Source organism: Sebastes umbrosus, chromosome 6 (genome assembly GCF_015220745.1).
Source record: "Sebastes umbrosus isolate fSebUmb1 chromosome 6, fSebUmb1.pri, whole genome shotgun sequence".
Taxonomy (NCBI): domain Eukaryota; kingdom Metazoa; phylum Chordata; class Actinopteri; order Perciformes; family Sebastidae; genus Sebastes; species Sebastes umbrosus.
The window spans coordinates 17,720,324-17,746,482 of NC_051274.1; the positions used below are offsets into that span (position 1 = coordinate 17,720,324).

The 26,159-nt window shown below is 38.2% G+C and overlaps 2 protein-coding genes across 19 annotated transcripts in view; one reads left to right on the forward strand and one right to left on the reverse strand.

Annotated features, from left to right (window-relative positions):
- Nucleotides 1-15,872: 15,872 nt before the first annotated feature.
- On the forward strand, nucleotides 15,873-17,477 carry LOC119490336 (rhodopsin). Its single transcript, XM_037773667.1, has one exon. It carries the CDS (start codon nucleotides 15,967-15,969, stop codon nucleotides 17,023-17,025), a length of 1,059 nt encoding a protein of 352 aa, XP_037629595.1. The 5' UTR covers nucleotides 15,873-15,966; the 3' UTR covers nucleotides 17,026-17,477.
- Nucleotides 17,478-20,832: 3,355 nt separating this feature from the next.
- Nucleotides 20,833-26,159, reverse strand: part of LOC119489418 (membrane-associated guanylate kinase, WW and PDZ domain-containing protein 1-like) — a 103,255-nt gene continuing 97,928 nt past the window's right edge. For 16 of the 18 annotated variants that reach the window (XM_037771800.1, XM_037771786.1, XM_037771796.1 and 13 more), the window contains one exon: nucleotides 20,833-25,134. In XM_037771800.1, coding sequence (XP_037627728.1) covers nucleotides 24,047-25,134 — 1,088 coding nt within the window. In that variant the 3' untranslated portion in view covers nucleotides 20,833-24,046. Of the gene's footprint in view, nucleotides 25,135-25,924; nucleotides 26,017-26,159 lie in introns of all 18 variants that reach the window. The other 2 variants (XM_037771799.1, XM_037771801.1) reach the window with 1 other exon arrangement.

The following is a 26,159-nucleotide window of genomic DNA, read 5'->3' on the forward strand; positions in this document are numbered from 1 at the left end:
AGCCTGCTACAACTTGAAAATCGCAAGTTGAATGCGTTAATGCGTTAAAGAAATTACTGGTGTTAAAACAAATATGCGTTATCACATTAACTTTGACAGCCCTAAAAATAATAAAATAGGCTGTAGCGTGATGTATCTGCAGGGTCAAGCTGCATATTAAACTAATGTGGTCACAGTGAGCACACAGGACAGCACATAATGTAACTATTGTCTCAACTCTGATCTTGTCTAAACAGTATCAGGAAGAAAAATGTTTGCATGCATAGAAGGAGTTAAATAATAACACACCCAATTATTTTTGGGCATGTTGCATTTGGAAGCAGTGAGTTACCAGCGGCTGATGGCAGTAGTAGATGCATCTGTGATAATATCAGACTCTAATTATAGTAAAAAGATGATTAAAAGGGTTGGAAGATGCCTAGTTAAAGAGCAGCACTACTGTCAGGATTGGGGGTGTTGTGAAGATACTGCTATCATATGAAACCAGAAAACCGAAGGAATTTATTGGTACCAACCATGTCATACTAGCTTGTCGTGAATGAGGTTAAATAATGCTCCAAACTTGCGCAAAATTTTGGCGAGGAAAATCTGTCATGGCCTTTGACCTCTGACCTCAAGATATGTGAATGAAAATGGGTTCTATGGGTACCCACAAGTCTCCCCTTTACAGACATGCCCACTTTATGATAATCACATGCAGTTTGGGGCAAGTCAATTTTCTTTTTTTCTAAATGAAATCTTCTAAATTTGTCATTGTTTAGGTTTGTTAATTGATTTCCAATAATAAATATATACATACATTTGCATAAAGCAGCATATTTGCCCACTCACATGTTGATAAAATGATTACATACTTGACAAATCTTCCTTTAAGGTACATTTTGAACAGATAAAAAAATGTGTGATTAATTTGCGATTAATTGTGATTAATGATGGACATGCATGAGTAATCGCGATTAAATACTTTAATCGATTGACAGCCCTACTAAAAACGAATTTAAGGTATATTAGGGTGTCATTCAATTATTTCATCCTCGATTAATCTGTAGATTATTTTTTATCGATTACACAAAATGAAAAAATAGGATGAAATAATGTCATCAAAATTGTTCAGAGCCCACTGTGACTTCTTCAAATGTCTTGTCTGACAAACACTCGGAAGATATTCATTTTACAAGCCACAAATCTTCACATTAGAGAAGCTGAAATCGCAGAGTGGTGGGCATTTTTGTTTGAAAAATTACTGAAGCAATCAATTATCAAAATAGTTGCTGAAATTTTGTCTGCCAATCAACTAATTGATTCTTCTGTACTAATCATTTCAGCTCTAACTTCTTAAACATGTTTTTTTCACATCATGTGTTTAAAAACATGACATATCATCCGATTTTTATAACTCTGATCCATCTTTATTTGTATTGGCCTCAAAGGTGGCCTCAAAGGTGGCCACATTGTTGGAGCGTTGATGCGTTTGGTTGTGTTCAGCGTTGGAAAACCAAATGTGAGTTGGACCGGTCACATATTTGTATATTTAGCCTATTTGGATGCCAAGGTTGTTTTGGGGGCGTGGACTGAGAATCATCTCTAAATAGTAGCTTTGGACCGGTTTTAACCCAACTTGGCTGATATTGGCACCTCATTCATGAGTAGTCTGGCATTAGTTTGGCAATCAGGAATACTGGATTTAAGTCAATTACTTATCTACCTGGCTACATGTGCACACCATATTAGAAAGATTCAGGTTGAACATCTACAGTGGCCCTTTAACAGAGCACCAAAAGGGAACGAGAAAAACATTTGTCCATACAAGCCTAACATTATGACAAAAGCCAACATGTTGCCTGACCCGGGTGTTTACCTTACTATCTGCCATGCTCTAGTTAACAACCCCCAAATCTGTGTGGCTGTTCAGCATATGAATATGGAGATATGATAAAAGGAGTTTGGAGAGGGCTGATGAATATGTGTGGCTTTGAAGCGGTTGTTGTGTGATCGTGTGCAGATGAGAGCGTAGGAGGTGTTGTGTGTGGATGTGTGTGTGTGTGTGCGTGTGTGTGCACGTGTGTCTGGAAGTGTTTGCTGATGAGGGTGACATTTGTGCACACAGTGAGAGGTTTAAGCATCTGGGGCTTCTTTCTATAAACCCTAAAACATCACTCCAGGAGAGGTAAGAACCCAGCTCAGCCTGATGGCTTAGTCCACCACATAGACGCTGTGTGTGTGAGTGTGCGTGTGTGTCAAAGTGAGGACACCGCTCTCCACACACTCCATACACCGTGGATTCATCACCTTAGCAACCAGTCGATTGAAAGATGATGAATCATGCCAAAGACTGCTAATTTCTTTGCAGTTGTCAAACATGAACAATGGGTGGTAAGAAGGAGTCACAGAAACGTCACCACAGACAGAATGTTGTGTGTGTGTGCGTGTGTGTGTGTGTGTGTGTGCGTGAACTTGAAAGACGACCATAAAGAGACAGAAAGGAAGAGCGGCGAAATCAAGGCTAAATGGAGGATAGTCAGAGAAAGAAAGAAGAGAGTCAGTCTTACTGCTTAAATACATCTGACTGACCAGAAAGAAATACTGTAAACTCCTCATCAGCTTGCTGAAGTGGCTTTCTTTTTATTTCTCACAACACAAATGGGTATTTTTAAAATAAATACGAGGAAGTTCCGTACTCGCACTAGGGATGTTAATAATTAACCGTTTAACTGTTAACTGACATTAAGCATTTTAACCGATTAACGCTATCGGTTAAAACAGTTAAAAGTAATGTTAATAATTAACTCAAAAGCTGAGCAGCTCAGACGAGCGGCTCGTCACTTAAAGGAGAAAAGCTGCCCACCTTAACAGCCTTTGAGGCGGAGCCGGAGTTGCAGGATATGGGAAGTTGACTCCGGTCTCTCCAGCTCGCTTGAGCGGAGTGGAGGAGTTGTAGTTTCGTGGCATTTATTCACCGACAAATAAACTGTACACACACTTCTACACCTACGTTCACAGCTATATCGCCACCAACAATCTCACACACTACACGCAGCATCTAAGTTATCTATCTGCTAAGTTAATGCTCCCGGACGGGTGAACTGGGGACTCAGTTGTCTGTTGTGCTCCTACACTGCAGCTGGCGCACCGCTGCATGCGAGGCACAAATCTTGTTGGTTAACGGTTAATAATCGGTTAACAAGGGTCGGTTATCTGTTTAGAAAAATTTTCAAAACTAGCATCCCTAACTCGCACTCTCTTTGAAGAGGTCTATTACATGAAGATTTCAGCTGATTGCTCACCAGGGATCAATAGCTATGCACAAATGCAAATACGCATCCAAGCAGAAATCTGTTTCAGACGTGTGACGAGCCAGTCTGACAAACACCTCCCCCTGATATGTTCAGGTGAGAGTGGATGGCGTTAATGCAGTATGATCTGATTTCTGCAGGTTTCCATTAAAGGAAGCTGTAACAACGCATCTGACCTCATCTTCCCTGCACTTTAAGGTTACTGAATGGGCCCGGATGCTATTCCTGACAAATAGCAGTCTTTGGTAGGAGGGGAGGGTCTCAGGGTCTCCATCTGCGTGTACTGACTGCTGAGAGTGCTGACACATCCCCCTCCACACAATAATAGCAGTAATGGTCTAAAAGACATTGATTCCGTTAAAGAAACACGGCCATGCATCAGCTATGATGCACCAGGATTGGAGAGAGAAGCCCTGCTGTCACCAACAACGTGAATAATGTATTTAAAAAAGGTAGCTTGGCACCCTCCAATACTGTCGGCCTGAAATGGTGCTATCTAATTCAGCAACAAGATGCAAATATTGCTTCAGTCGATTGCTGTAGAGTCAACACTACTGCTGAATGTGAACGATTTCATGTCAGGCAGTACAGTGAAGCCTAACAGCTCCCACTGCTGGCAAACATCCTGAAAGCATGTGCAGCACCCGAGATTTCCAGTCGACTGCTTTTTATATGAAGCTTTGATTTACAGTCCTGTTTTCAGCTTTGAAGTGAAGGGAAAGGAGAGGCTGTCTTCTAGTGGGGTTGGTAAGATGTATGTAGTAATTATCTTATAGCCTATATCCACTGGCCTGTTGATTTTTAGTTTGGAGTTTATGTGTGACTACATCTAATCACATGATTACCGGAATAAATGCTGAAACTATCCACTAGTCCACAATTACAGATTACTTGATCATCAAAAAAGTAATCACCCATACGAACCTCTGGACCTCTACTCCCTTTTATCAATCACACAGGGTCCTAGCAGCAGTGTTTTTACTCATCCCCCTCTATATAGATATTACATAGATATAGATACTTTACTCTACTTTTGTACATTATTTGTTGCAAATTTCACAAACCATCATGTAACCAAATTGTTGAGAGCAATAGAGATGTTCCAATACCAATTTTTTCCCTTCCCAATACCGATTTCCGATACCTGAACTTGCGGTATCGGCCGATAAATAGAACCGATCCCATGCCAGCGTGATTTTAATATATATATATATATATATATATATATATTAAAATACAGCCAGCAACAGAACAGTGAAGGCTACTGTTTTGAAGCGGCGAAGAAGAACTAATTTCTGGTTAAAGAAGTTGATTTTTTTCTGAGTTAATAAATTATGGTATCTGATCGGTGCATAGACTGGCGTATTCGCCAATGCCCAATACTGAATTTTGGTCAGTATTGGATGCATTTTGCATATCGGAGCAACACCTGGCAGTCCTTTTGTTTGATATTTCATCTCGCACCCATAGAAAATGTGAAAAAAGAGTAATTTATCAAGCAAAAATGCCACAGTAGTTGTTTATTAAATGAGGATTTGTTTTGTGAGGATTTGCTGGTTCTCTTTGTCTCATGTTGTAGAAAATAGAATACTTTAGATCTTTGGACAGTAATTCGGACAAAGAAAGAAATATGTGGACATCACCCGGGCCTTTGGGAAATTGTGATGGGCATTTTTCACTTTTATAGACTTAACGATTAATTCATTTAAAAATTCAACAGATTAGCGCTTTATTGTTGTTATTGATAAAAGTTTCAATTATTCATTAATCGATTATTCATTTTGTCACTGTCAGAAAATAGTGAAAAATGCCCATTTATCACTTCTCACAGACCAAGATGATGTCTTCACATGTCTTGTCTTATGCAACCAACAGTCCAAAACCCAAAGATATTGAGTTTATTATCGTGTAAGACGAGGAAAAGCATAAAATCCTGACATTTGAGAAGCTTGAGCCAGGGTATATTTGCCATTTTTGCCTAAAATATTACTAAAACGATAATTTGTCAAAATATTTGCAATAATTTTCTTGCGAATCGAGTGATTTCTGCAGCTCTACAACAGATTAATCAGTAATGATAATCTTTAGTTGCAGTCCTAAACCAAATGGCATCAAAGATTATTTTAAGCTTTGTATGTGACAGAGTTTTTGTTGTTTGGACAGTGAAACTCAAAATTAATCTTGACATCCTCGACACCAGTTGATGTTATTTTTGCCGTTACGGGTCCGATGATTTATAACCCTCAGTGTGAAATGCATGTGGGATCTGGTGGTGGTGAATGTGCCATGTCGTGGTCACAGAGTGTTCCCTCTTTTCTACCGGTCACTCAGCAAGAGAGTTCCTGTGGGCAGAGTGAGAGAGCATCACACTCTGCCCACACATTTGTCCTCTAAAAACCACAGTCATCTTCATACGCAAAAACAAAAAAAATAGCTGAAGTCAGGAAACAAAGCTGTGGCTGTTGGAACAAGTTTTATTTGTAATATAAATGGATACTGTTAAGTCATTGCTGTGTCTAAATGTAGCCAGGATTGACAACCACAGATCTGAGGATGGAAACACTTGAACGCTAACTCTCCTGAGACAGGTTGAAAAGTTAGAGGAATAGTTACAGTAACTAGTTGTTTGCTGTATTAAATCTGATGTCAGGTCTATTGTCATATGATGTTGACCGAAAACAATACTTCCTCCAGACTAGAGCGCCTTTTCCTTGGTGTGACTCTGTTTGAATCGGCGCGTCAGCCCAGAACGGCAGGGATTTGTATCTCCATTACAACAGGACTACCTGTTTGAGGATATGTGTAACCATAGCTGTGACTAGCGGTCAAAGGCGGCTGTAAAACGGTGGATAAACACATTTCAATTCCTATATTCAATAAAAGTCCCCCGTTATTTTTATGCCTTTGCGTCGGCTACATCCGTGGCCGGAGGCATTATGTTTTCGGTTGTCCGTCCATCTGTCCATTCTCGTGAATGCCATGTCTCAAGAATGCCTGGACACTGTGACCTCACGTCTGTCCCATTCTCGTGAAAGCGTTATGTCAGGAACGACTTGAGCAAATTTCTCCAGATTTGGCACAAACGTCCACTTGGACTCAAGGATGAACTGATTTAGATTTTGGTGGTCAAAGGTCACTGTGACCTCACAAACATGTTTTTGGCCATAACTGAAGATTTAGGACAATGTCACACAAATATCTAATAGGATAAAATGATGAATTAATGACATTTTGGACAGACATGGATGTAAACTGAAAGTGGTTGGCAGAGGCAAACAACCGCAAGGCAGTAATTCTAGTTGCTGCTTGTATTATTAGTGCTAGTATTAGTATTAGTAGACTTGTTTTTATTGAAGAGTAGCCGCTAACAAAGCTTTACTAATTCAGTGATAAAAACATGTTATTAAATTCTTCACCATAAAAGTCCCCCCTTATTTTGTTATTCTCGGCTAGAGCTGACCCGAACGCTTCAAAGCTTCGACTGTTGCCATAGTATTCGACTTCCAAATCATTATTCGAATGCTTCATTTTTTTTATTTTTTATTTTAATTTTATTTGGTTATATATTTTATATATAAGTATGTAATAATAATGTATGTACTGTATATATATTCCCAAATAGCCCATGAAATAAGGAATAATCCCACAACATTATTCATTATTCATATTCAACAACTTGGCACGCTAAAACTGCGTGGCACGGTTTGACTCTACGTGACCAAAAGTTTCTACTTTACACATTAGCACACCTCAAGGAAGTAACAGTACATCTCCTGTGCTATTATGTGTTTCTCTTTGGAGAGAAAGTCATACACTATTCATGAGGATAAGGCCGAATCTGTGTGTATTATTCATTAGAGAGGTCCTTGTCGGAAGCATCTAGAAACTCAAGGTGGATACTTTTTAGATTCTACAGTACTGTCGATATTCAGTTTAGCATCTTAGAAAGGGAGTTCAATGGAAATAAACCAGTTCACCAAACAATAAAACAATAAAACCATAACCAAGGCCAACACCATTGTTTATGGACAATTTTGCAACATAACAAGAGTCCGGCATAACTTTTTTGTGAAATTAGGGTGGTTCATTTAGCTGGTTCAGTCCAGGGCTCTACTTTGAGGATAGCTATTGTTTTATTATTGTTATTATTATACAGCGGTATTTTCAGCTAAATGTACTTAAAGTATTAAAGGTAAAAGTACTCCTGTGACTGATATATTATTATATATGACATTATATGAATACTGATGCTTCAACGTGTACACACCATTTTACTGTTTAAGATGGTTATGGTGTGTTTTAACTACTTTATATACAGTTATATAATTTAGTCAAAGTGTTCCTTAGCGAGGGACCACAGGCCAAAGGGGTTGGAATCACTTTGTTAAAGCTGAAGTAGGCGAGATTGGAGCAAATGTGATTTAAAAAAAGCTATTTTTATAAAACGACAGTAGTATATGAAACAGGTAAACTAAAAAAAATGATGTGCCTCTGTGTCCTCCGGTGCTCCTAACGGCATCTGCAAGATTTCAGAGACCGGAGGAAAACAAGCAGTCAGAGCTGATCTGAGGTCTGCTGTCCATCTGCTGTCAATGAGAGCCGGCTGTCAGTCACTCTCAAACTCGCTGTCGAAAGCGCTGATCAAATCTGAATCAATATTATGTTACTGTAATGCCTATTTCTTGCCTCAAGTATTTTCAGAATCATCTTGTAGTGCACGGTTTAGCTGTAAAATGAGAAAGCTTGTGACCTGGCAGCCATGATGAGATATCTTGAAGGAACGTCAAATGCCGGTCACATAACCGGAGCTCAGCCAGTTGGAACGCTCTCTCTCAATGAAATGCCCTGTGATTGGCCAAAGTCTCCCATCATGGGCTAGATGTTTTAAAGCCTGAAAACAGAGCCATGAGGAGGTGCAGAAGTCTAGTTTTCTCTCAGAACACTTGAATTACAATATGCTGAAAGGTTATTATGGAATTTTTGCCCAATGATGCCAAAAATATACTGCCTACTGCCACTTAAATCACAATGTTGTGTATTTTATAAACATATGATATCATTTTAAATCCAAAATCTGAAAAGTGACTGGTAACTTCAGCTGTCTGATAAATACAGTGGAGTAAAAAGTACAATATTCCCCCCTGAACTGTAGACAAGTAGAAACATAATGTATCAGAAAGTGGATATACTAAAGTATAGCACCTCAAGTACCGCAAAATTGTAATAAAATACAGTATTTTACCATTACCATTGTTTGTTTCTGTATTGATAGGAGTTTCAAATCAAGATTAAAAAATGGACCTGAAATGTTGAAAGTCTCCAACACCCAGGGATTATGGTTGAAAGGTCACAGTTTGGAGAACCAAAGATGTTGCTGTGGAAGAAGCTGATCAAATTTTTTGAGTTTTAGATTAATCTTTTAAAACCTGGTTAAAAATAATATGAATCAATTTTCTGGTAGCAATGAAAATAAACCCTGTGATTTGTGTATAAGTGCATTTATTTGAGTTTCCTGAAGAGGGCAGCAAAACACCTCCATATCTGCCTCAGCGGAGTAGAGAGGCTTTGCAACTCAGCAATAGGTTTGTCCTGATCTCCTGCATCTGTAAATCCTTTACAGCATGTGACTGAATAGCTGGTGTACTGTAGAGTTAGTCCTCCTACTGACCCTAGTCTGTCCTAGTCTTTTACTCATTTTTCGCAGGATGGCTTTAGTTTAACTTGAGTACTATATAGTATTCGTACTATATGTCTATGCACAGTATAATTTATCTATACACTAACTACCAGACGTAGATTGTCTATGTATACAAGAAAAATCAATCGATCAATCGTGTAGACTATGACATTTTAAAAACTAGTGAAGAACACCAATCACAACATCCCAAATCCTGAAGCAGCGTCTTCAAATTGCTTGTTTGGTTCAACCACAGTCCAAAACCCAAAGATATTTACTTTAATATCACATATGACAAAGAAAAGCAGCAGATCCTCAAGAGTTTCCATGATGTATTTTTGTCAGTATGGGGGATTATGGGTCCTTAGACACCCTTTAATACAAGCTTTATCGTATTTAAATTATCAACGACAAAACTAATGGAAATTAGATTAAATGAAAGGTAATTTATCAGTACAAATATACACTTTTTTAGTTCATACACCAAGGTAGGTTTGAATGTGTGCAACATGGTTCAACTTGAAATGAATGCAACTCAAAATTCTGAGGACTTTATTATTTATTTAGTTTCATCGTATAGGCGGTTGCAGGTGTACTGGTGTTTACACGGTTCGTGGGAACTATGGAAGAGTCTTCAGATTTGTCAGGAGATGTTGGGGGAGGAGCAGCAGACTGGTTAGAGATGAGGACATCAAGGTGAGGAGAGGTGGACCTGAAAAACACTACTGTCTGTACACAGCTGGAAACTGCAACAGTCAAATTACTTGATTTTTATATTCTAATGATTTTGTGTCCTCCAGGCTCATCAGTAGCACCTCACCTGCCTCTGAGACAAGATCGATGCTGGATGACTCACAGAATGACGACACACCGGTAATGCTAAATATTCTCTCGATACTTTGATTATTATTTCAGATTTTTTTATTTGTAAAGATATTCATCTGGCATTTTAGCATTGTTTACTGATAGATGGTGCAGAATGGACCCAGGGGAACATTTGTGACTTAAGGGCCTTAAATGTAATCAAATGTAAGTCACTTTTAACTCGTTGACATCATTACACAATGCACATTGTGATTACATGATAAGATTATCAATGTATGACCCAATATACCTACATATGCACCTATCTACCTGTGTTTTGTGTTGTACAGATTTTCATCAATCTTCCATGAAAACTGATGTAAAAAGTCTGCTTAAAAAGTGGTGAGCCAGGGTCTGTTATTGGAGCAAGAGAGACTTTATATGTTCTGTAACTGTTGGTGTAAATGTCTGTTTTCTGTCCAGACTGCTAACTATCAAATCAACTAGTAGTAGTAGTAGTAGTAGTAGTAGTAGTAGTAGTAGTAGTAGTAGCGTCGTCGTCGTCGTCGTTGTATTTTGTTGTAGAAATAGTAGATGTTGTAGTTGCTGTAGTAAAATTAGTAGTAGTCACAAAAAGTCATACCATAGTATGTCATAAAAAATGCCATAAAAATTCTATAGTATGGTATGCCATCAAAATGTCATAAAATGTAAAAATGTCATAGTATAGTATGCAATAATATGTCATAAACTTTATGACATACCATACTTATGACATAAAGGAAGTCATAGTATAGTATTGTATAGTATACAGTAATATAGTATGTCATAGAAAAGTCATTATGTCATAGTATATTATGCAACTAAAATTTCATAAAAATGTCACAGTATAGTAGGCCATGAAAATGTCATAGTATAGTATGCAACAAAAATGTCATAAAAATAATATAGTATGTCATAGAAAATGTCATAGTATAGTATGCCATAAAAAAAATAATAATTAAAAATGTCATAAAAAAATTATAGTATGGTATGCCATAAAAATGTCACTGTGTAGTATACCATACATAATATACTATGCCATAAAAAAATTCTCATTATGGTATGCCACAAAAAATAATATAGTATGTTATAAAAAAGTAATGTAGTATGCCATGAAAAAATTATAATATACGGTGATAAAGAAATGCCAAAAAGTGTAATAAAAAAGTCATAATATGGTATCCCATAAAAAATGTCAGTATAGTATGCCATAAATATTAATATACTTTATCATAAAAAATGTGGTTAAAAAAAAAAAATCTTAATACGGTATGCTCTGGTTGTTTCGGGGAGATAGAAGGAGGGGGTTATGAAACAGGAAACCACAAATTTGAAAAAAAAAAAATTATTGAAAATGCGGCATCGTAATCTGAGGGCCAACCCGACCCTCTGAGTTCATACAGAGGGCGATGTTGACGAAGTGAAAGAACTCTGTCCGTCCTCTGTTCTGGTCCAGATGTCTGCACTTATCTGGGGAGAAAAGAAGAGAAGGATGACATATGATTGAGGGCTTTGCAGGAAAAGTGTTTTTTTTATTTTTATGGCATACTATATATTATTAAATTTGCATATGTTTCTATAATATAAACTTCACCTTGAGTTTTTTTTGTAAGACATAAGACATGCTATACTATGACTTTTTTTTATGACTTTTTTGACATACTATACTATGACTTTTTTCACTTTTTTTTACATAATATGCAATGGCGTTTTTGTCACTTTTTTCAGCATACTTACATGGTACATAGTACAGTATTTCAACAAAGTGATAAAAAAGTCACAGTATAGTATGTCAAAATAAAGTGATAAGAATTCATAGTATGGTATGTCCAAAAAAGTGATGAAAAAAGTCATACTATAGTATGTCAAAAAAGTGATAAAAGTCATATTATAGTATATCATGTCGAAAAAAAGTCATAGTACAGTAATTCAAAAAAAGTGATACGAATTCTTAGTATAGTATGTCGGAGAAAGTGATAAAAAGTCATAGTGTATTATGTAAAAAAAGTGATACAAATTCATAGTATGACGAAAAATGTGATGAAAAAAGTCATAAAGTATGTCAAAAAAGTGAAAAATAAAGTCATAGCAGACTTTGTTGTAAAAAGTGATAAAAAGTCATAGTATAGTATGTCAAAAAATTATAGAAGTCATAGTATGTCGAAAAAAGTCAGATAGTATATTGAAAAAAGGCATATAGTATAGTATGTGGAAAAAATTATTAAAAAAAAGTCATAGTATTGCATGTCAAAACAGTGATAAAAACGTCATAGCATACTACGTCGAAAAAAGTGATAGTCATAGTATAGTATGTCAAAAAAATAATAGAAGTCATAGTATATTGAAAAAAGTCATATATTATAGTATGTCAAAAAATGATTAAAAAAAAGTCATAGTATAGTATGTCGAAAAAAAGTCATATATTATATCGAAAAAAATGAATAAGACATAATACGTTGAAAAAGTCATAGTATAATATGTTTAAAAAAAGTAATAGTTTTAGTATGTCAAAAAAAGTGATAAAAAGAATCATATCATAGTATGTCATACTATTTTGACATTTTTCATGGATTGTAATGAATGATGTGATTGTAATGTATGATGTTGTATTATGTGTTTTTATGTATGTGTACTATGTATTTTCATTTCTTAAAAGCCTCACCAGGGACATGCTCTGCAAATTGGCTACAGCTAGAAGTCCTACATACATTCTATCAGTTGCACTTCATTTAAAAGGTAACAATGCCTACATGTATTGTCCCTGTCAAATAAATAAATAAATGGCTATGACTTTTTTCCTGATTCTTTTATGGCATATTATAAACTATGAAATTTTTTGTGACATACTAAACTATGATCATTTTTTGACTTCCTGCCTCAGCTTCCCAACCGCGGTCAGAAGGAACAGGGTAGACACCAGAGTTTTGGTCGGAGACGATAACGTTTCTTGCTGCGGAGCCCCGTCACTTCACAAGACACCGGAAACCTCTGTTGGTCTGGAGGAGCTGCAGCATTTATTTCTGCACAAACGTCCTCTGTACATTTACTAGATATTCTCAGAGCAAAACGAACTCTTCTGCAGTGTGGAGTGTGCGCGTATGCACGAGTGGAGCCAGAACGAGCACGGTGTGAGTGAAGGCAGGCAGGCAGAGGAGCAGAGGAGCAGAGTACAGCAGAGACTCCGGCCCTGGAGACCAAAGCTACGGTGTCCCCCGCGTCCTCCGACCGCGGCCAACACTGGTTTACAAGACGGGCTTCACTAGATATAACTTTGCGGTTTTGGTGCTTCCATGTAGTTTATGTTGGAGTCTGAGTCTGAACAGCGTAGCCACACGCGAGCGCGCATGGGACACTGACCCGGATTGATTTATACGGGTAAGAAGTTACAAACAGTCCCTTTAATGTCTTCTACAAGTACATTTTCAAGCTGTCCCTATATTACTTAGTCTATATTCAGAAATATCAACAATTAGCATTTGTTCCATAGTCTTAACCTGTCTCTCATGACTTCAGAAACAATATGTGATGGTTTCTTTTCTGTGAAAATAAGATATTTTTTTATGCCAGCTTTATATTTAAATTGATATCACCACAATAAGTATCTGTCTTTACCTGCACACAGCAGCTCAGGTTATAAATTGTGCACTTTAAGCCTGCAGTCATTGCAATAACTTTTCCACTCCGCTATTTCTCTTTCACAGATTCATATGCATACCATATATTTTATTAATGGGCTTCCATGCTTAGTTATTCTCCACCAGAGAGCAAAGTTTACTCAGAAAGCAACATTTCCCTCTACTTTGCTCAAACACTTGCAGTTACCCAGCACAGAAAGAGCAAGTACACAGCAGGTGTTTTATCAGTGTACTTTTGGACTGTTGGACTATTTGAAGATGTCACACCTTTGGGCTTTAGAAAATCATGATGAGCGTTTTTAACTGCTTTCTATTGTTTTATACACCAAATGATTAATCAATTAATCAAGTAATGAATATAATCGTTAGCTGCAGCTTCATGTGATTTTTCTGCCAGGAACTGTAGTAAGTTTTAAAAAATAAATTTTTGAATAATGAAAAAAAGAAGAAGAAGATATCACATCTGAAGCCAGGAATATCCTACTGAGCGAGAGTGACCCTCCGCGACATTAAATCCACTACAGGCCTGTGAGAGTAACATAAGCCCCAAATCTCTTTAATACAACACCCATTAGGAAAGTGCTGAGCTCTTTACCAACAGCTAAGATGGCCCAGCGCTCAGCAACACCACTGCCTCTGCTCTACATTCAACACAGTACAGAACACTGACCTCTTAACACACATTAATACGAGAGACCAGGATGTGTTTGAAGACTTTTTCAAAGTCTGATATCTTCTGCTGCCATCTAGGCCAGGACACCCGATGTGCAAGAGATTTTTAATTTCTGTAAAATATTTCAGTGGTTACATAAAAGGCTGTACTGCAGTAAAATTATTTTAATTTATGTATGGTTGTATGTAGGTTTTATAGGTTCTGTCTCAACCATACGTTCTCCTTTTGCTCCTGCAATAATTTTGCTCATGTTGAATTTTGCACATTTACTACCTCAATTCTTTTTTTTTATTTAAAAACAAAACATTTTATCTTGCACACTTTGCTAATGTATGGTGTATTTATTTATGGTATTTATGGTGTATTCCAATATTCTTTATATTGTGTGTTCTATGGATATATTTCTCTAGTCTTGATATGTACATTTTATTAACTGTTCCTGTACATTGCCTTGATAACTTGCTGCTGTAACACAATAATTTCCCAATTTGGGATGAATAAAGTACATCTATCTATATATTCTCTTTGGCCTTCTATGCATTTCAAACAATCATAGAAGGATTAGGTTGTTACTCCATGAGTCATTCTTTTGGTATAAGAATAAAGAGATCTCGAGAGCAGAGCTACAATGAGTAGTTGATCAACAGAAAATTAAACGGTGACTATTTTGATAATCGATTAATCGTTTTATCATTTTAAACATTTGAGATTTGCTGCTTTTTTTGTCATGTATGACAGTAAGTTGAATATATTTAGGTTTTGGGCTGTTGTTTGGACGAAACAAGCAAATTGAACACATCACTGTGGGCTTGGAGAAATTTTAAATGCCATTTTTTTCACTATTTTTAAAACATTTTATACTAAAACTAAATGATTAATCAAGAAAATGATAATAATAAATAGCAGATTAATTGATTGAAAATGATTGTTAGTTGTAGTCCTACTCAAGAGCAATTTGTACTCAGGAAGACTTTTCAAGAAGGAATATTATTTGTTTGTCAGAAGGGTAAACTATAGACCAGTGAGTGATTTTTGTGTCTAGATATAATTCATACCTTTCTTAAAATTAACCTGTGATCACCCTCACTAAAGTTGTCTAAAATATGAGTGAGTGAGTTTGTTTTTAGAATAAAAATGACATCAGATGTTATAGTTATAACTTAATGTTATACATTCTGTACATTCACTGTTAGATTACGGTTTTGGGGTTGCAAGTCATGAAATGAATTTATATGAATTCACCACCGTCACCTGCTTGACTCTATTCTGGAGCGTCTCCCAGCAGAAGACAGAGAGACACCTTGAACAGGTCACCAGTCCATCGCACAGCTAAAACAGATTAAATTCACATCTATATGTGAGCAAATCAGCGGCTGCAATCCGCTCCGACTGCAGGTTGTTGCTGAAGGAGTTGTGAGCACCTTGAGTAAAGTCACACAAATATGGGGAGACGTTCACTGTCTTCTGTGCACAAAAACAGTCGCCCTCGATAGTATCTTTCAAACTCAGTGAAAAGATGAATTATTTCCATGAGGTACCATGTTGAAATCATGCTTTAAAATAAGAAGTTAGCGGATAGCTCCATGATAAGCATGAGCCGGTGTAACCTTAATATCTTGATGAGTGGTCAGTTATGTTTGCAGTGGTGGCTGGATTAGATATTAACTGTGGCCTAAATCACTTTGTGCTGACGGATTTGGAAAGTGATAATCCAAGGTGTGCCTTTAAAAGCCAGTCCGTGGCCACCTGGGTCCATTTGTAGAAGCGTCCCTCTCCATCACTATCCTGAGCAGCCAGAAGACACGAAACCGAAGGGGCTGATCGCAACCGCAAGCCGCAACCATGAACGGCACAGAGGGACCATACTTCTATGTCCCTATGGTAAACACCACCGGCATTGTCCGGAGTCCTTATGATTACCCTCAGTACTACCTTGTCAACCCAGCAGCTTACGCTGCCCTGGGGGCCTACATGTTCCTGCTCATCCTTCTTGGCTTCCCCATCAACTTCCTCACTCTGTACGTCACCCTCGAACACAAGAAGCTGCGGACCCCTCTAAACTACATCCTGCTGAATCTCGCGGTGGCTAACCTCTTCATGGTGTTTGGAGGATTCACCACAACGATGTACACCTCTATGCACGGCTACTTCGTCCTAGGACGCCTCGGCTGCAACCTGGAAGGATTCTTTGCTACCCTCGGCGGTGAGATAGCCCTCTGGTCACTGGTCGTTCTGGCTGTTGAAAGGTGGATGGTCGTCTGCAAGCCCATCAGCAACTTCCGCTTCACGGAGGATCACGCTATCATGGGTTTGGGCCTCACCTGGGTGATGGCCTGTGCTTGTGCCGTACCCCCTCTCGTCGGCTGGTCTCGTTACATCCCCGAGGGCATGCAGTGCTCATGTGGAGTCGACTACTACACGCGTGCAGAGGGCTTCAACAATGAGTCCTTTGTCGTCTACATGTTCGTCTGCCACTTCTCCATTCCACTGACGGTCATTTTCTTCTGCTACGGCCGTCTGCTCTGCGCCGTCAAGGAGGCTGCTGCTGCCCAGCAGGAGTCTGAGACCACTCAGAGGGCTGAGAGGGAAGTCACCCGCATGGTCGTAATCATGGTCATCGCCTTCCTGGTATGTTGGTGTCCCTACGCCGGTGTGGCCTGGTACATCTTCTCTAATCAGGGATCTGAGTTCGGACCAGTCTTCATGACCATCCCGGCCTTCTTTGCCAAGAGCTCCGCCATCTACAACCCAATGATCTACATCTGCATGAACAAGCAGTTCCGCCACTGCATGATCACCACCATGTGCTGCGGGAAGAACCCCTTTGAGGAGGAGGAGGGAGCATCCTCCACTAAGACCGAGGCCTCCTCTGTCTCCACCAGCTCAGTGTCTCCTGCATAAAAGGGCCGTCAACACAGGCTCCGTGATCTACTATCCGAGAAGAAGACTTCCGCTCCCCCCGGGAAACGACTGAAGGCTATTGTCTACAGAAATAACGTCCTTTTTTGTATTTTTACAAACGTGTTGGTTCAACCTAAAGACAGTTGCAGGAAATGTCAGCCCATTACAGAGTTGTTCCTGAATGTACAGAATATCCAACTTAAAAATCTAAGAGATTTTTTTTTTCCTGAGAGGAAAGGGAAAAAAAAATGTTAATCTTTTACAGTTGGATCCTATATGATACTGGCTTATTTTTGAATGTAGAGGCATGTAATCAAGGCAACGTAAAATAAAACGCACTTTGCAAATGACTCATCCTGTTTATGTTTTACTTGCAATTTGGGTGGCAAAAAAAATATGACTGTAGTATATTTAATCAAATGAATAAATGTGAATGACCTATTCATCATGCATTTATGTCTTGAGTCAATTTCTACTTTGGAGCTATTATTGTAGTGCTCTTCTGCTGCAGATCTTGATGGTACGAACACTTAGAGCGAGACAAACACAGAGGAGAGTGTCTGCATTTCTCTTATAGAGGCATTTGCATCACTACTGTAATCGCATTTCAATCACAGGTCACCTTGGACTTAAAACTTGGCCTACCTAAGGGATTAGGACATTATTAATCAGGGATGAATGACACAACACCAACTTTATCTGGTGACGAATATTAATCATATTAATTAAAGGTTAACACAGACAAAGACTTATTGGATAACAGTATTATCAAGAGACACCTTGATGCAAAGGTTATGGGGTGGAAACAATTAGTACTCGTGTTACTTACTTCCATCATATCACACACTTTAACTCTCAGCATTTCTGAGCAGTATTTAAACATTAAATAATGGTTTATAACACACTATAATGTAATTGTAAGCAGATATAAATGTTAATTAATGTATTTGTTAACAACTATAACTCCTCCTGTGGACTGATAAACAGATAACGAATCAAAATATAGTAAAACACACATGGGGGAAGTTATGATTGTTGAATACTTTACATTAATAAACACTTAAAATGTCCTCAAAGCTATTCACAACTACACTATAATGTGTGATATAAACCATTTATTAAATATTTGTATATTGCTTATAAATGCTAAATAGAGGGACTTAAAGTAAAGTGTTACCAGTTATGATTGCTGACAAATACTGTACATTAACAAGTACTTAGATATGTCCTCATAGCTGCGTACTGTTGTATGTTATACATTATTTATTAAATGTTTTTACGCTGCTAATAAGGAGGACCATAAGAGTCACGGAAATAGTAATAAAGCATTGAATCAATTAATAACTAATTGTACAATAGAAATAGGCATTAATAAATTTGTTTACAAATGTATTATTAATATAGGAATAAATGGACTAGATTACAAAGTAATTTATTATTTGATATTTTAATGGGCAATAAAAAGAAGAATTATAAATAATTAAATATTAATCATGAATCAATTAATAGTTCAAATTAAAAAGGGATTTACAAAAACACCATAACGGTCAATAAGTATATCATTTAAAAATACTTGGATGAATTCATGAATAAATAATATCTATTTGAAAATGCAGTTTAAAAAGAGGAATAAATAACTTGATTTACAAATTGAAATAAAAATACTGGTTTTAATCAGGCATTTAAAAGGGCAACTTCTTTTCCCATTTGCATTTAATAAATACATTTGTAAACACGTTTATTAATGAATTTATTGTACAATTAGTTATTAATCAATTGAATGCTTTATTAATATTTCTGTGACTCTTGTGGGCCTCCATAAATAAGTGCTCATCATCAGGGGGGACTTAAAGAAAAGTGTTACCGAAGGATCAGTTATCAGAAGAATCATTGGGAGAACATTTCTCAATAGATTTTCAGAATATAGAAAACAATATTTAGAGAAAGGTTTTCTGTTATAATACACCAATTCAGTAATCCTCTATAGTGACTACTGCACTATAGATACCGCAGATAGTTTATCAGCCAGTTTACATCTTCATTGTTTTACTCTTGTGAAAGACGTCATGATGAGTTGTACCAGTATGATGAATGACACAAACTCATGTGATTCCTCCTCCTCACTTCTTGGTTGTGCAGCATGGCACACTATAGAGAAAAACAAAAACAGCCCAACATCCCTCCCATAATGACCTTCATGCGTAACTATAGCAACCATTTTACCAGTAGTTCTTTCACTGAATACAGATTTACTCACTGAGCGGTCTGAAGTCGAGCTTAAGGGGGAAAAAATCAATCACTCGCTGCTTTAATTTAGCAAAACAAACCCCGAGAAAGTCATGCTCTAAAAATGTTAATAAAGGTCTTTGGAGAATATTGGATAGATGGCAGCTTTATGGTTTTTTTTTGTTCACACAGACAAGATACCATTTAGCTTTTTGTAAATAAATAATAACAAGTTATAATATTCAAGTTAAACTAAACAGTTACCCAGTTCTACACAGTGTATAGTATTGTTTTGTTGCAGTATATCAGTTGTATGATAAGTGGGTAACACTTGATAATAACCATCATTTATAAATGGTAAATTGATTAAAATGCAGCTATTTTACTGTTAACAAACCATGAAAATTAATGTTTATTAATTATTAGTAATGCTATAATTTAAGTTATTTTAACAGTTTATTATTGCACACATTATAACATTTTATACACTATATTAAGTATTCATTAATCATTACAAAATGTGTAAACCTTTCAGATATTGTTTGTAAAACGTGTATAAACATTACATATATAGATGGACCAGATAGGGGTAACATTTTGTTAATGGTTAATAAGTGGTTTGTAAACCATCTATAAACATTATTTGGATGGCTATTATAAAGTTACAACTGATGATTATAATACTTTGTTAAATGGTTAATAAATACTTTGTAAAGCATCTATAAACATTATTTAGATAGATAGATAATACTTTGTCAATGGTTAATAATAAAGGTTTCTGGTCCATCTATAATGTTTATAGATGTTTTACAAATTATTTCTTAAAAGTTTACAGATCATTTGGTAATCATTAACAAATACTTAATATAGTATATACAATGTTATAATGTGTGCAACAATACACTGTTAATAGTTTACTAATGTAGTCAGAATGTAATTGTTATCGCCTCTTAACAGCTATGACACAATACATCATTTATAACCTAAATATTTCATAATACACAAACTAATAATAAAATAACAGAAATTGTATCATTAGTAATAATTAGTAAACACGATTAACTATCATTTCATTGTTAGTTAACAGTAAAATAACTATCAACTAAGTTTAATTGGCTATCAATTTACCATTTATTAATGATGGTTATTATAAAGGTATACCGATTATTGTTATTGCAGCACCGGCTGTAACTTTCTAACATAAACAAACATGTTTTTGTCGTAGCGTATGCATGGAGAGAGACACTACTGCTCGTACTACGTCCCTCCAGTCTGTGTGCTGCACTATTATATAGACAAGGAAGGCAATGCAGTTGACAGCCCATACTATGGACTCTCTTTCTACACTGTTCTATTTCCATGTCACTATTGTGTGTGTGAACCATTGTACAGTTATTATTAAATGTAGTACATTTTCCTCCAGTGTTGATCTTCAATAAAACAAAGTCTCTGAAGCTGCATATTAAAACTCAGTGTGACCGCGACTGACACAGCAGAGTGACTCGATAAGAAAGATTAAACAAACTCAAAAGCCTCTCCGGAGACGTTACTGAAAAACGGCTGTGCAGAAATATGAAATCCTTTTGAATTTGTATGGAAAACTTTATTTGATAATAAAAATAGCATTCACAGACTTCTTTTGATAGCTACATATACATTGTAATCCATCTCAAGAAAAGAAGCTGGATAAGTCCACATCTACTTGTACTTAGACTAATGTTATGTATAGCTTCATGGGTCAAATAAAGCTATGAACAATGTAGTATTTATATATGCATAGTTTTATAAAAAAGATTGGCCCATATACATGTACTGCTTTTATCAACACAGAGACAGCATTATGTCCGGAGCACATTGCAAGAAATAATGCTTGAAGAACACAGACTGCATACAAGTGCTTTATAATACAAAGGCAGGCTAACCATCGAGAGAGATTCAAACCATCAAACAGTTTCTGATTGACCAAATACAGTCTTTCATTTTTAAAATGTCTTTACATACCTGATCCAGAGTAAATCAACATATTTCCCATAAATCATCAGGTCCATTTCAGAGATATAAACACAATATCACATTCCTCACTGCTGAGGTTTTTCATAAATTTCTCTTTTGTACAAGAAAAAGGCAACATTTTATTCCTCGACAGGTTCCTAATAGTTACACTGGAAAAATTCTTTACAGGTGATGGCCAACAGGTTAACTTCTTATTTAATTGTGTTTCTATTTTTTTCTTCGTTTTTTTTGTTAATACAGTACCATGGCGACAACAGTGATCAAACAATGCATTTTTGTTGTGGTTTATCCAATATATTTTAGTTCTTTAATGAAACATAAAACAGAGAATACACACAAAACACATTATAAAGCAGCAGTCAGACTCCAGTGGCGTGACAGCGTGGCTCAGCATGGCAGATTGGTCGTCTCCTGTACCGGGACTCTCCGTGTATATATTACCAACACAAGAAACCACATCAGCTCTTTGTGTCGGGACCTGGGAGGTGGTCGGTGCGCAAATGTGGTTACCGCCAACATGAGGACGGGGCTGACAATCACTGTGGGATTACAGTGCATGTTCCTTATCATTTATTCTCGTTCAGACCTATCAGATAAACTACACGTAAATTTACACATGCATCTTGCACAGGGATAATTTACAAATTTGTTTTAATTTTTTTTTTTTTCTTGGAATATCTGAGAAATCATATTTTATGGCAGCTTCAAGCTGGTATTGTGGCATAATGCAGACTCGTCTTAAGTATTAAATTGAATTTTTTTTTAGCAACAAATTTATGGAGTTACTATTGTGTCTTTATTACGCAATAAAACAGAATAGGTTTGAGAGTAAACCTTTCCACACTGCAATCAAAAAACGTTTTATTGCAAGTATAATTTGTTTGCAAATACGAAATTTTTGTTTGCGAATCCAACAGTGGATGTTGCCAAGCTGTCACTCCGATTGAGAACGGCCAATAGAGTCATTCTTAGACTGTCTTAGACTAGACACACCAAGCCAACATCAAAGAACTAGCAGCGATGAAGGCCGACTGTTGCGTCGCCTTTGTCTTGACCGACAAGTCGCATTAGAACCCACCGCAAAGACTACAGCCGACGGCCAGTTAGCACATACGCTCTGTGAGATGAAATAACCCTCCACACCAGCAGGCGGCGGTAGTCTGTTTTCGTCATTCAGAAAGGGAAACCAGAGGACCGAGGACAAGCCGTTGTTATGATACGTACATGAAAGAATGCGGCGTTTGTTGACCATTTTCACACCACTCTCACTCACCACTTAGCCTCATTCCAGATGGCCACGTTGGCGTGAAAATATCTGTGTATTGGAACGATCAGATGAGATGATGAAACACGAGAAGAGCCTTCTGTGTGTGTCCTCTTGACTATACTCGTTTACTTGCTTTCCTCACTTCCGTTTCTCTTCTTGTGCACTGATTCGTTTAAACTGAACAGCCGATCAGAGTGATTTCCCTCACCGAAGAGCTCCGCCGCCGATCCAACATGCTGAATCGGCCAAGAAGCTGTCGACATGGGCAGACTAGAGCGGACGGTGCGGGACGCATCGAAAAAACTAGGCCAACAGATGCTCACCAACGGCCCCAAACTATCTGATGGCAAAACGTCGCCTTGGTGTGTCAGGGCATTTATATCTTTCAGCGTAGGTCGTAGATTCTGCTTAACAGCAAGCAAAACATCTGGATTTGCATTAATACATTTTTAATCACAAATTTATTTTACTTGCAATAAAACATTTTTTGATTGCAGCGACAATAGTTTGGCTCTCAAACCTATTCTGTTTGATTGCATAATAAAGACACAAATTTAGATAACTCTCATTTTCCCGCAGCAGAGAATCTACCGGAGCGGTTTTGTCTGTAGTCAATAGTTAGTCAGGTTCCCTCCCTGCTACATCAGTACACACTGAGGAACAAAGTGAGTATTAAAATTATTTTTATAATCCTACTGCGAGGGAGAAACTAATAACACCGGTGCCATTTTTCTCATCAGTTGTCTGATCTCTTTTCTCAATTTCGGTAGTGTGTGAGTGTATTTAGGCAAAAGGAGTGTGAGCTGCAACACATTTCAAGGATGCAACACAAGTAAGGATACAGCATGCTTTCCCAGGTACAGTGTGCACTTCTTCCTTGGTCCTCAAGGAATGAAGCTTGCTCAAGATATGTGCCAAATTAAAAAATAAATAGAGCAAATGCAACAAAAACGTCATATATTATTTATATAATTATCACTCTACTTTTACCATCAGATCTTAAATTTAGATTTTTTTTTTTGCAAGAAGTCCAACGTGACTTTCACAGCTCTTGTGAGCCATCAGTGTCTTGTGCTATAGTTTGTTCAGTAAAGCAATTCAGGAATGGAACAGACGTCTAAAAACAAGCTTAGTAGTCAGAAGATACCACAACTGGAAGCATGTTTCATACCTCTGAGGGAACAAATATTTAGATTCAGCAATGCCTACAAAAAGCAATATCACTGATTTCATATGCAGGCACATACAATACCTTTACTATAGTACAACAACCTCTGTTATGTTCAAAATAACTAGAACAATGACGAAACGACCAGTATGAACTGATAGAAGGATTGTACTCCTGCTGTTTTATGAATCTCTGGATGGGATCACAAGTAGTTAAGTCAATCAAATCAATCAATAAACCGGTCGACCAAATAAAGCACAAGAGTTAGTATCCTCAGAAGTCCAATTCCAGTGTATGGTACATAGTTTGCACAGATAGAGGAGAGAGTGGCGAGGGGGATCTCTGCTCTAGATGCTGAGGTCTTTGGGGCTTTCTTTGTACAGCCTTCTCTTGGGCTCCGGGAGCTGGTTTGGGCTCTGACCCGCTGTGTTATTGTTATGGCCTGTGTTGTTGTAGGCAGCATTGTTGTGTGCAGCGTTGTTCTTCATCATGCCGTAGTAATCCTTCAGTCTGGGTGCTGCTGCATAGTTCAGCTCATCCCGGCTGTAGTTGCTATCAGGGGAAGAGTCCCGCTCCGCTCGGTATCGTCGCTCCGGCGTCCCGTTCATCAGATAGCTCTCCTCCCTCCTCTCTGAGGAAGAGTCTCTCAGGAGGTTGCCGTTCTTTGTGGCTCTGTCGTACGTACGGCCCCTGGAAAGAGACAAGGAATCCCCGTTGTTGTTGGTGCGCTCGGGGGTTGTGGCCTCCCTGACTTGCCCAGCCACGTGCGAGTCCTTGAGGAGCCTCCGCTCGTAGAACTTGCGTTCAGGGGTGACTGCAAGGAACCCGCCGTCGTCGTGCTCCCTCTCAGGTGTGCGGTCCCGATGCGCTCGCTCCGCCCTGCGGTCCATCGACTTGGCCCGCCGCCGATCGGGAGACGAGGCGCGCTTTCGCGTTGGCGAGCGGTCGAGGGAGCCCCGGCGCTGCTGACGAGACCTCCCGTCCAAAGTAGAGCTGCTGCTTGAGAGCTCTCTCCCCCTCAGTTTCTCGGCAGCTGCAGCCTTCTTCCCCGAGCTGTCTTTCCTCAGAGTCTTTAGGAGTTTAGAGATGCCGCTCTCCGACTCGGACTTCTTGACTTTGCGGCCTCTGCTCTTCTTGTTGCCACTGCTACTGCTGTTGTCTGGAGACTGCTGTCTGGGGGTACTTTGACTGTGATTGTTATTCCAGGTGTGATGATGGTGGGGGGTAAATTGCCGGCCTTGGTAGTCCATGTGATCTGACTCAGCCCTGTCCCTGTCTCGGCCACGCGCAGCCTCCTCCTGGCGTGATGGTTTGTGAAGGTCTGGTGGATAACTGGACTCCAATGAGGTGTGATATCGGCTGTTAGGTGGCAGCGTTCTCACTTCCGGAGTGTTTTGTGCCCCGGGTGTGGGAGGGTGCCCGTCACTGCTGCCGTCTGCAGGAGAGGAGAAAGGAAGAGAAGCTTGTTGACTAGAAATACCTTTATAAGAGGAATACTTATACTTCAATAACATGTGACATTTACTGGGTTCAGCAGGCATGACTTTCCTTGTCGGCTCATGTGAGCTCTTGCATTGACACGACAGAAAGTCAATGCAGAGATTTATGGAAATCATGCATACATGTTCTCTTTCATATATATATCTCTAGGAACAATCAGGCTAATCTAAATTGATCTATAAACATAAAATGCATTGAAGTAATATGTTTTCTCTAAAGGGCTGCGGGTTGAGACACAAAGGTGATGTCAGCAACAACAGCAGGTGCAACACAGCGGCAAGTGTAGGGCAGGGATTATCAATGGCACAGCAGGCACCTAGGAGATCATTCAAAACAAAATGGTGAACAACTCAGTGAGCATCATTGGGAAGAACAGACTCGAAGCAAAAAAAAAACAAAAAACAGGAGCGTTTGGCTGCAGGTCTGCCAAATTAGAGACAGGTTGCTATGGCAGCAGCATGTGAGGTGGCATTAAATTAGTCCCGGTAAAAATATCTGGTGTGGGGCTGGCGGAGGAGGAGGAGGGTTTGTGCGTGTACGGATTCACAGAAGTTAAATTAAGTTTAATTCAGGCATGACAAGACATAAAGCATGCACACTATGTCAACACACCCGCACACACAAGGTGGGATTCAGGTAGGGATGAGCTGGAAGGAAGGGTGGATAAAACTGAAAGGAAAAATATGACAGGGAGAGTGGATCGGGACAGACTTTTGGCTACAAACCGTGGTCTGATTTTGGCCCATTAGGTAGAAACAGGGCTCTCCCATCTTGTCATTCCTCATTGTACCAACAGCGAGATGAGGAGCCATCATCGCTGGAGAGAGGAGGAAGAGCCCAGCGACAAGAGAGAGAAAGAAGATAGGAATAGAGAGGAGAAAACAAATAAAACAGACAAGAGGCTGTTTTACATCTTAATAGAGAGACGAAGGGGTTCGTTGTGAAAGATAAGAAAATACT

Bases quoted from the DNA above. Each gene is read 5' to 3' on its own strand.
- LOC119490336 (XM_037773667.1), top strand. From the start codon at position 15,967: ATGAACGGCACAGAGGGACCATACTTCTATGTCCCTATGGTAAACACC.